Here is a 12,401-nt window from a genome sequence, read left to right as displayed (position 1 = left end):
TATCCAGTGCTTGCTACTCTTTACTCAAAAGGCCTGAGAGCTGACTGGCTTAGCCTGGGAAGGGTGACTACAATTTGTGTTCATTGGACATATGATTTTCAAAATAAAATTCAAATCCCCACAATAACTTCTGCAAAGTAAGAAAAATAACTATTGAATACCATGTGTTTCAAAATGAGGTGAGCACATTTTGTATTAAAGATGTTCTCTGTCTCGTCTGTAACTTTAAAATATCTCAGTTTAAAAATACAATGTTGCCCTAACCGGTTTGGCTCAGTGGATAGAGCATCAGTCTGCGGACTGAAAGGTCCCAGGTTCGATTCCGGTCAAGGGCATGTACCTTGGTTGCGGGCACATCCCCAGTAGGGGGTGTGCAGGAGGCAACTGATCAGTGTTTCTCTCTCATTGATGTTTCTGACTCTCTATCCCTCTCCCTTCCTCTCTGTAAAAAATCAATAAAATATATATTTAAAAATACAATGTTGAGACAAAGCATATTTTGTAATTTCATTGATAAAAAAATTTTCAGAGAAATCAAAAAACGAAGCCAGCTTTAAAAGGGCTTTGATCAGATACTGTAGTGTTTGTTATTAGTTTCCACAATTTCAGCAAAAAAAATGAAACCATTCTCTGGTAAAAGAAAAAGGAGTAGTCATACATACAGTTGCAGATATTATTTTATGATATTAAAATTTGCTTTTTTCCCCCCAAATCAGCCTTCATGGAAAAGTCTTAAGGGTCACCATTGCTGATGAATAATTTTTTTTTAATGTATTTTATTGATTTTTTACAGAGAGGAAGGGAGAGAGATAGAGAGTTAGAAACATCGATGAGAGAGAAACATCAATCAGCTGCCTCCTGCACATTTCCCACTGGGGATGTGCGCGAACCCAGGTACATGCCCCCGATTGGATTTGAACCTGGGACCTTTCAGTCCGCAGGCCGACGCTCTAGCCACTGAGCCAAACTGGTTTTGGCTGATAAATAACTTTTAAGTCAGTGTTTTGGTTGTAGTTTAATTTGCTCTGCTTTATATTTTAGGAAGATGGGAAATAGAAGAACTGAAAGAAAACCGAGTGCCCGGTGACAGAGGACTGGTGTTGAAATCCAGAGCAAAGCATCATGCAATATCTGCTACATTAGCAAAACCCTTCATTTTTGCTGATAAACCTTTGATAGTTCAGTAAGTTTTATGTTTTTAAAGATTTTCTTAAATTTATATTAGTTTTATATAATTTGATTTGTGAGTATAACTATAATGGTTATAAAATGGGCTAAAAATCCAGACTTCCCTTTTCAGTTTTACTTAAACACACAATGCATGTGTACACACAAACACTCTTGGGTTTTGAGTGAAAAGCAGTTAATTCTATATAATAAAAGGGTAATATGCAAATTGACCCTAACAGCAGAATGACTGCTCAACCAGTCACTATGAGGCATAATGACTACTTCTCAGTCCCTTTCCCTGGCTGGCAGGCTCCAATTGCCCGGTGGCAAACGGGGAACTAGGGTTAGGGGGTGGCACCAGCTGCAGGCAGCCAGGGAAGATGGCCCTGATCTCAGGCCAGGCCTAAGGACCATACCTGCGCACGAATTTTGTGCACCGGGCCTCTAGTTTAAAATTAATAGACAGTGATTGAGTCTAGACATAATAGGATAATTAAGCTATATTTACATTTATAGATATAATTTACAAATTGCTCTTTCTCGTGCTTAGCTTTTCATAGAGCACTTTGTTCCTCAAGTTACCTATAATAAAGCTATATCTTTTTATGTTATTTTACCTAAAATAGTGACTGTGTATATTTAAGTCACGTTGTACACCATTTATTTTACTTTATAGTCTTCAAAGACCCGAATTTCTTTGACAGCTACTGCCTAAAATAAAACTATTGAGAAAACTTTGAGGAAAACAAACTGTCCTTTATTTAAAAAATGAAAAAGGATAAAACAAAACCTTTCTTCTGATCATAAGAGAAGCTAACATTTTTTTTTTGCATTTTTTGACATATTAACTGATGCCTACTTTAATAATATAGAAAAGGAATATAGTTAAATGAAAATTACATTGCCCACATATTCAAATGTTATTTATTAATTGAAAATTTTAATATCAATTCAAATCTTAAAGTTAACCATGGTACAAAAACTATAGGATTGAGTTCACACATAACATTAAAAAATTTCACTAGCATAACACATTTAAAATTCATCTATTATTACAACTTCATTTAAACATTTTTATAATATTAATTATAATTTTATAATTTTTCATAATTTATGAAAGCAATGGTAGTTTTGACTCATAAAAACCAATGTAGGAAATTTAGAAAATTTCAGTCTTGAGAAAATAAACTCTCCCTTGCACAATTATACTTACATTGTTCCTTTTTTTTTTAAGAAGTCAAGTAAATTTAGTTTTTATTTCTCCTTGATTTTTATTTATCTTTATTGTTGAAAGTGTTACAGATGCCCCCCTTTTTTCCCCTTTGGCACCTTCCTGCCACTCCGGCCCCCTCCCCAGACCTCTACCTCACTATTGGTTTATCTCTTCCCGAGCACTCCCCCACACCCCGAGAATCCTTAGTCTGTTGCATGCTTCCATGTCTCTGGATCTATTTCGTTTGTCAGTTTATTTTGTTCATTAGATTTCACATATAAGTGAGATCATGTGTTATTTGTCTTTCTCTGAAGGCTTATTTCACTCAGCATAATACTCTCTAGGTCCCTCCATGTTGTCTCAAAGGGTAAGAGGTCCTTCTTTTTTATAGCTGCATAGTATTCCATTGAATAAATGTATCACAGTTTTTTTTATCCACTCATCTACTGATGGGCACTTGGGCTGTTTCCAGCACCAAAATGAAAAGGGAACAGCTGGAAAGAATATATTTGCCAATGATAAATCTTATAAAGGGCTAGTTTCCAAAATATAGAAAGTACTCATGTAACTCAACAAAGGGAAAACAAACAATCCAGTTTAAAAAATGGGCAGGGGACCTAAACAGACACTTCTCTAAAGAGGACACACAAATGGCCAAGAGACATGAAAAAATGCTCAGTGTCACTAATAATCAGAGAGATGCAAATTAAAATGATAAGGAGGTACTATCTCATACCTGTCAGAATGGCTACCGTCAATAAATCAACAAACTGCTGGAAAGGATGTGGAGAAAAGGGAACCCTAGTACACTGCTGGTGGGAATGCAAACTGGTGCAGCCAGTACGGAAAACAGTGTGGAGTTTCCTAAAAAAAATTAAAAATGGAACTACCATTTGATCCAGTGATCCCACTCCCAGGAATATATCCTAAGAAACCTGAAACACCAGTCAGAAAGAATATATGTGCCCCTATGTTTATAGCAGTGTTATTTACAATAGTTAAGAGAAGTTAACATTTTGAGCATTTATTTACCCATTGCTGTGACAGGGTAATCATCATGACAGTCCTTTGAGGTGTAGGTATGGGCAGTGTGTCCATATGATAGATGAGCAACTAGAGACTTAGAGCTTAAATAATTTGCCTTTACCCTCAGAGTCACTAGAGTAAGTGGCAGAATCAAGAGTAAATCTCAGGTCTTTTTTACTCCAAAGTATACACTTGTCACCATATTGTAGAGATCTTGAAAACTAAAGCAGAGTAAAAATAGGAAGGGGAGATAACCATGATCTGGCATCTCAGATAATCTCTCAAAATGTTACTGTATTTCTTGTTCTTTTCAATACAAAATGTATACACTAACTGTGTTCACACTGTTAAAGTTTTGTATTCTATTTTTTTTACTCTATTATCACTAAAGTTTCTTTTAGAAAGATTTTAAACAATAGTTCATTAAAATTACCACTAGTTTCTGTTATTTTTCTAGTTTTTATCTTTCTTTTTTATATATATCTATCACATCTATAGATATATACATTTTTAAAGTTGATTTCAGAGAGGAAGGGAGAGGGAGAGGGAGATAGAAACATCAACGATGAGAGAGAATCATTGATCAGCTGACTCCTGTACGCCCCCTACTGGGAATCGAGCCTGCAACCTGGGCATGTGCCCTTGACCAGAATCAAACCTGGGACCCTTCAGTCTGCATGCTGACGCTCTGTCCATTGAGCCAAACCGGCTAGGGCTAGTTTTTATCTTTCTTTTCCTTAAATTCATTAAACCAAATCATAACTTTTTGGTTTTCACTGTTTTTCACTGATAGACAGTTCCTCATTGATTTATATAATTTGTAATTAATCACTTTACCCAAATTCTCTTCTAAATACTGTTTAATAAGTCTGTGTCTCATTGCCTAACTAGTTCCTTAAAGTGTTTGTTTGTTTGTGTGTATGTGGGGGGGAATTTTTGCTGAGAAGTACTCAGTGTTGTAAATCCATGAAAAGACACTCATGTCAGTTCTCTCCTTTAGCTGTTATACTATATTTCCCATCTCTCCTGGCTGTTAAAATCTGAAATACTCCAAGTTATTGATTGAGATTATGAAGACTCTTTGCTGGAGGCATTTCATTGGATGTACAATTCTTTAACATAGTTAGGTATAATTGAACTAAAAGACAAATTAGTAGTTTACTGGATATCTATGATCATTAGCAATTCCTTAGAGTTCTATTGCTGTGGCAATCTATGGTCCTCATAGTCTTTGTTTTTTAGTCTATTAAGAAATATGTAGGGTATACCTTATCTGAATTTGAAGTTTCCTATTATTGTTTTAGTCAAAGTATTTTATTCTTAATTCTGCAGTTTTAATGAAAAAATTATTTCAAAAGTTAGTTGGTTTTTTAATACCTGATAATCATTCTACTTTTAACGTTTTAAGGATGTGCATAGAGAAAGCATTTCTGCTTATGTTCTCTAGGCTGTGGATGTGCTTATAATGGGTTTTCTGGCAATATAAAATATTCATGTTTAAATGAATGGAGAGTGATGTAGTAGATTTTTTAAGAGCAATTAGTAATTTTTACTTATCAGCAGTGTGATTTTTTCCCCTTTATTTAGATATGAAGTAAATTTTCAAGATGGTATTGATTGTGGAGGTGCATACATTAAACTCCTAGCAGACACTGATGATTTGAATCTGGTATGATATTTTAATGTTAATAAGTATTAAAGTTAATAAGTACTTTAAGGAGTAATTGATAAAATTAAAAAATTTTAATTTTCAACTGAAATTGAAAACAACTTTGAAAATCTTTATCTAACATGAGTTTTCATGGCTTTTACAGTGTGCCTTCAAGTTTGATGTACAGCTGTATTACTTGATGGCATCAATTTTTATAATTTTTAGCAACACAAAAAATTTTTCCATGTCTATAAATAAGAAATAACATGGTGCTTATAAATGTCAGTGAAAGATCAACTTAGAGTTATTTTCTTTACCAAATAAGAATGATAAATTTTTTCAGAAATTAAGATAACAGAGCAAAGTAGTGAAACAGAATGCTCAAAGAACTAAATAAAAAAGGTGGGCCAATTCAGAAATTGGCAGCCCACAAAACATAACTAAAAATGTTTCATAAAGAAGCAGCTTGTATTAAGCCCTTTTTAAGGCTGGGGATGTTGAATGCGTACAGCGTTCTTCTACAAGAGGCCGGCAGGGTGCCTGCATACAGCAGGAATATGATGCAGGAGATAGTGAGATACCTGTCAGAACACATGGCTCTGTACAGGCTGTGGACATGGAGTGAAGGAGTCCTGCGCCACTATTTGGACCTGGTAAAGGGGAGGTTATATAATAAATGTGCAGGCTCTTGTTTAGGTATTACCAGGTGACAATCACCGGAGGGTATAATGACAATAATAAAACCTAGTGCCAAGTATTTCTTTAAGCACTTTATCTGATTGATTCAGTTGATTCTCAGAGAAACCTTTTAACATAGGTACTGTTATTATCTCCATACTTCAGAGGCGATGGAACAAAACTACAGAGCGGTTAAGGAACTTGCCAGGGCCACATGCAACTAATATGAGTGGCCGCGGTGGGACTTGAACCCCGGCATCTTACTCTAGATCCAGTGCTCTTAACCAGTAGGCCATGTCAAATGAGAAATTACTAGCAGTAAAACAGCAGGAAAAACAGTCTCTGTGTCTGTTTTTGTTTCTGAATTTCTCTTCACTCTGCTCAGGAGGGTCATTTTCTAGTGTATTCCTGAGTAATAGTGATGGATAATTGTTGTCTTGAGGTCATAAGTATGCTTTTCTCTATGCTGAATTTTCTTAATAAAATATTAGTAATACAGATTTGCATAAAGTAAATAAGCTTATTATGATGCTGCTAGGGTGGTTTCAGCTTCCCTCCTACATCTTTATGAAGGAAGAAGTGTGTGCTTTAAAAAAATTTATTTTGAATAGTATTTGTCATTTTTCCACATCCTTTTTTTTGGTCATGTGTGTTAAATAACTCTTTGGTGAATTAGCATTTAATACATTTTTGTAAAGTCGGCCCAATTGGATAGACTAGAGAAATTCATTAAATACTCTAATTCTGGATTAATCCCATCACTCATCTCTCTTTGAAGGAAAACTTTCATGATAAAACATCCTATACCATTATGTTTGGACCAGATAAATGTGGAGAAGATTATAAACTTCATTTTATCTTCAGACATAAACACCCCAAAACTGGAGTTTTTGAAGAGAAACATGCCAAACCTCCAGAAGTAGACCTGAAAAAGTTCTTTACAGACAGGAAGACTCATCTATATACCCTTGGTATATCCTTTTCATTCATTCATTCATTCAAAAATATTTGCTGACTGCTGATATTTTTCATGGCAAGTGCTTTGGGAGAAACAAACATGGATCCTATCTTTTTAGGAAAAAAGACAGGCATAGTTTTAATATAGGTAGGAAGTAAAATACCATTTGAGAGGTACAGATGAGATAGACAAGAGTTCAAAATCAGTATCACTTCCAGTTTGGTGACTCCGAGAAAACCTAGTAAAGGAGATTGTATCTGAACTAGTCTTGAAATGTAGATAGAATATGGAAGGTAGGAGGAGAAAAGGATGTTTTAGGCACTATGATATTAGTAGTGCTGTAAGAATAGAAAGCTGGAAATAAGATCAAAGAGGAAGAAGTCTGTAAGGCCAAGCTGAAAGCTTAGACTTTATTCCAGAGGCAGTTGTGATTACTGATAGGTCCTACCTCAGGGTGGTTGTGTCTATATCTAAACTTGGAAAGGGAAAGCATTGAGCAACCATGTATTAACATACCTAGCTTTACTTTATGAAAATAGGAGTCTGTTTTCAGGGGGCAGAACTTTATAGGGGTAATTCCCCCCCTTCCCAAGTACATATGGTTGTAGAGCTATGGTCTGCCCAGGATTCTGTAAAATCACAGCATGAGAATCCAACAGGACAACTCCATCCAAGACTGAGGCATTTCAGCTTTCCTCCCAAAGACTGCAGTTGCAGAAATATTCAGCTGATCTGCACAGGCAAAGACCAGTTTCATTTTTAATGGAAACATTGATATCAAAGACTGTATATGAAATTGGAAAATAGTACTGGACGTTTTGGGGAACATATGTTGTAGAAATCATGTGAAATTATAACTAAGACAAATTAATGTAATCAGACTTTACTGTACAAACCTGGTCAGAAACAATTTGGTAGTATATATTAAAGACCATAAGAGGTTTATGTCTTTTGAACCACAGTTCCACTTTCAAGAATTTATCCAAATGACCTCTGTGTGAAAATATGCTGTAAATTAGAAGCAACCCACGTGTTATATTAGTGGTTTTCTTTACAATGCAAAATGATAACTATGAAATGTTTAGCAACAGGAAAGCAATGCTTATAATATTAAAATGGGGAAAGAAAAGATTCAAATTGGAGGCACATCATAGTGGCCACTAGGAAAGTATGCAAGCACATAGAAAAAGACTAGAAAAAAAAAAAGAACTAAAATTGTCATTCATCATCTCATATGTACCATGCTCTATGCTAGGCACTTTGTTTAGAACCATCATGTGAGGGGAGCAGTTTCTGTTTTGCCTTAATTTAGCTTAAGTAACTTGCCCTAAGAAGCAATAGTAACTGATAGGACTGGAATTGAAATTCAGGTGTGACTCTTAAACACCTGCTTTTCTATATATAGGATTTTACTATATATAAAATCTTTATTGTGCTAAGATTCGGTGACCTTTTTCTTTAGAAAAAAAAAAACTCTCTGTAATACTGTTATATTTTTATAACGTTGTTCTATAATTGTTCTAAGTACCTTACAGAGTACCTTCTGTAAACCGGAAGGGGGTCACTAGGTAAAATTTATATCTTTGGAAAGAATGATAGATGAAAATAGCTGCCTAACATTTGTTTCCAATAAGCTAAGGAAATACAAGCTGCCAACAAATGTCAGGATCGTCGGACTCACCTAGTTAATGGGCTATGGCTTCCTGAAGAAACGGCTCTGAAATAGAGCCAGTCTCCAGAGGGTTCAGTCACAGCAATGCCAAATTATGTCAAACTCAAGTACCGCAATTCAGACACAAACCCAAATAATGCAAACACACACTCAATATTTTCTCTTCTTTTCTCCACTATTTCCTCTTCTACTAACAGCTGAGATTATAACACAATATTACTACAACAAAGGAAAAAAGTCAAGCTAAGAGTAAGAGTAAGACCTTAAATGCAAAACAGTACTAACTAGATCCTTCCTAATTCAAGAAAAAAGGTGTTTCTCAAGAAAAATCTTGTAAAGAATGTTTTCTGAATAAATTTCACAATTGAAATTGATTTTTTAAAAAATTAGAGTTTAAAAAGTACACAGCAAATAAGCGTTATGTAAAAAACATCTTTGGACAAAAAAAAATCCATTGAGAAGTAATGGTGCATTTTTTTAAATTATGTTGTTACTTAAAATTTTATCTTTGATTTTAGAAATCACTAAATCTAGTGATTTCAGCATATTTTAACTTAATACATTGGTAACTCCTCTATTTCTAGTTGAGAGAAAATTTTACCCATGAAGTTTAGGGTAGTTTTATTATTTAAAAGATTATTTTTAAATGTCTATCAATAAGATAACTATAATATATTTAAATTGGTCTTTAGTGATGAATCCAGATAACACATTTGAAGTGTTAATTGATCAAATAGTTGTAAACAAAGGAAGCCTACTAGAGGATGTGGTTCCTTCTATCAATCCTCCCAAAGAAATTGAAGATGCCAGTGATAAAAAACCTGACGACTGGGATGAAAGAGCAAAAATTCCAGATCCTTCTGCCATCAAACCAGACGACTGGTAAGCAAAGTTTTTGGTAGTAAAGCATTATTTGGTATAATTAAATAATGGCACAAAACCTCTGAGTGAAGTTTACTACTAATGAAATGTATTATTTTAAACACCAGAACTACTTATTTTGATTATTTTGGGTGAAGTACTTTTGTAAAATAGATTTGGAACTTCCCTGCTTTTTAATTATCTTAATTTTCATTTTAATTTAATTAACATTTTAACTTGGTTGCTTTTTTTCAATGTATTTTTATTTTTATGCTCCCAGTGCTATGGAGAGAAAGTTCCATAACGCTAACACATTATCACTTTATTTTAATTTCTAGTTTAATCTTTGTCATGCGTATGCATATTTTGCAGAGTTGTATTTTTCCATTACTTAGACTTAAAATAGGTATGTCTTCAACATCTTATAAAACTGTATAGAAGTCAGTCATGCCAGTTTGCTTAACCATAATTGTTTTGCTAGCTGAGTATTTGTGTCATTTTTATTCTACAGGATTATGAATATTTTCCTTAAAAGAAATGTATTCAATTCCTGAGTTCCCATAGCTTGAGTCCAGATGGTGAGAGATACCTGTGTATGTCTCTATTTCCTCTATTCCCAATAACCTTATCATTTTTTTCTGCTGATTGGGTAACAGTTCTGGTTTCGCTAAGTGGATTATCTGTCTGTTTATATTTAACCCACTATATTAGTTATCTATTGCTATATAACAAATTATCTAAAAACTTAGCAGCTGAAGACAAGAGACATAGCACCTCCAGTTCCTGAGCTGGGGACCTGGGAGTGGTTAGTTGTGTGGTGTGAATACTAAGTATGAGTTTATAAAGTTCTGTTCTTATTTCACTAAGTTTTTCTTTTCATGATTAAGTGTTGGATTTTGTAAAATGCTTTTGTGCATCTATTGAAATTATCATATAGATTTCCTCCTTTATTTTCTTAGTATGGTAAATTATATTGATTGATTTTCTAACCTTACAGTCCACTTGGTCAGCAATTATTGTTCTTTGTATATTTGCTAGATTCTAATTGCTTTTTTTCTGTCAGGTGTAGTATAGTATAATTTCATATAGTTAAATTCATATATATATGAATATAGTTCTGTTAGTTGTAATGGACATAAACAATGATGTAACCACGACCACAATCATGACATAGAATATTTACATCATCCAAAAAGGTCCATATCCTTTTGTAATCAATTTCCTCTTCCCACCCTTAACCCCAGAGGACAACCACTGATCTGATTTCTGTCCCTTATAGTTTTGTCTTTTTTAGACTATCATATGAAATGAAATCATACAGTGTATAGCTTTTGTTTCTGGCTTCTTTCACTTAGAGTATGCTTTTTGAGATTATTGTAATTATTGATGTGGTTGGATGCAAACCTACCAACTCACTATTGTTTTCTGTTTGTCCCATATATTCTGAGGTTCTTTGTAAAAAGATTTCCTGACTTCTTTTGGATTGAGCTATTTTATTTTATTTATTTTATTATTCTACTTTTTTCTTTTATGTTAGCTTATTAGCTTCATTCTGGTTTATTTTACTGGTTACTCTAGGGTTTACAGTATGTATCTTTAACTTATTTCAGTCTACTTTCAAGTAGTATTAAACCACTTCATGTCTAAGTGAACATTTCCCCCTTCCATCCTTTGTGCTTTCATCATATATTTACTTCTATGTATGTGTGAAGGCCACACATATTTATTCTTCAGTCGGTGTCTTTTAATCAGACAATTAAGGGGAAAGTCCTTTTAATTACCCACATATTGACCATTTCTAGTACTCATTCTTTTTTTAAAAAAAAAAAAATCCTCACCCAAGGGTATTCTTATTGGTTTTAGAGAGAGGGAAATAGGGAGAGAGAGAGAGAGAGAGAGAGAGAGAGAGAGAGAGAGAGAGAGAGAGAGAGAAAAGAGGAGAGAGGAGAGAGGAGAGAGGAGAGAGGAGAGAGGAGAGAGGAGAGAGGAGGAGGAGGAGGAGGAGAGAGAGAGAGAGAGAGAGAGAGAGAGAGAGAGAGAGAGAGAGATTAATGTGAGAATGATTGATTGCCTTCCTTACGTGCCCCGACAAGGGATTGAACCAGCAACTTATGTATGTGCCCTGAGTGGGAATCGAACCCACAACCTTTTGGTGTATGGGACAAGGCTTCAAACAACTGAGACATACCAGCCAGGGCTCTTGTACTCTTATTCTTTAGTGTAGATATAAATTTCCATCTGTTACTGTTTTCCTTTTGCCTGATAAACTTCTCCTAACACATTGTAGTGTGTGTCTGCTATCATTGAATTCTCTCAACTTGGATTTGTTTGAAGATGTCTTTATTTTGTTTTCCCTTTTGAAGGATATTTTCACTATTGGATTAAGGTTGATAGTTATTTTGCAACAGTCATGTCTTTTCTTGGACCTTGCATTGCTTCTGATGAGAAGTCAGTTGTTCCCATCTTAGTTCTTCTTTACCTAATATGTCATTTTTTTTTCCTGTTGGGTCTTAAGATTTATTTTATTATTACCAGGTTTAAACAGTTTGATTTTCTTATCCCTTGATGTAGATTTTTTGCATGTGTTTTTCTTCCTTTTTTTTTTTTTTGAGTTTTTTGGAATGTGGATTTATAGTTTGAATCAAATTCAGGTAACATTTGGCCATTATTTCTTTAAATATTTATATATACATCCTCATTTCTTTTTGGAGGGCACCACTTAATGTATATTAGATTGCTTTATATTACCCCACAGGTCACTGAGGATCTGTTTTATTTTTTTAACCAATTTTTCTCTTTATGCTTCATTTTGGAAAGTGTCTATTTCAATTTCTTTAAGTTCTTGATTGCTTGTGAACATTGAGGTTACTACCTTTTCAGAACACAGAATGTTGCTCCTGGAACCAGAAGTGTTAACTGATTAGCTCTCTTGTAGGTAAAGAGGGATACTGATTAGTAATGAAAATGTCTACTTTCAGGCAAATAGTATAACAGGGAAGTAACTTGTTCAAGGAGGGAAGAACACTACAGTTTTCTAAACAATAAAAAATCACTTATTAGAGTATCACTTTATGAATTTATACTATCAGAAAAGGTAGGACTTCATCCTCCTTGTAGGTTTTCTAACATTGCTTCATATTTGTTTCCCCATCAAGTGTAACACTGATACTGG

General features: G+C 34.3%; 1 protein-coding gene across 1 annotated transcript in view; it reads left to right on the top strand.

Moving 5' to 3' along the window:
• Positions 1 to 12,401, top strand: part of CLGN (calmegin) — a 38,055-nt gene that overhangs the window by 16,116 nt on the left and 9,538 nt on the right. The window contains exons 5-8 of the mRNA XM_036311675.1: positions 1,042 to 1,183; positions 4,997 to 5,078; positions 6,517 to 6,709; positions 9,061 to 9,250. Coding sequence (XP_036167568.1) covers positions 1,042 to 1,183; positions 4,997 to 5,078; positions 6,517 to 6,709; positions 9,061 to 9,250 — 607 coding nt within the window. The remainder of the gene's footprint in view (positions 1 to 1,041; positions 1,184 to 4,996; positions 5,079 to 6,516; positions 6,710 to 9,060; positions 9,251 to 12,401) is intronic.

The sequence above is a fragment of the Myotis myotis genome, unplaced genomic scaffold (assembly GCF_014108235.1).
Source record: "Myotis myotis isolate mMyoMyo1 unplaced genomic scaffold, mMyoMyo1.p scaffold_m19_p_6, whole genome shotgun sequence".
Taxonomy (NCBI): Eukaryota; Metazoa; Chordata; class Mammalia; order Chiroptera; family Vespertilionidae; genus Myotis; species Myotis myotis.
Note: the sequence above shows the minus strand (reverse complement) of the source record. Positions and strands in the feature narration are given on the sequence as shown.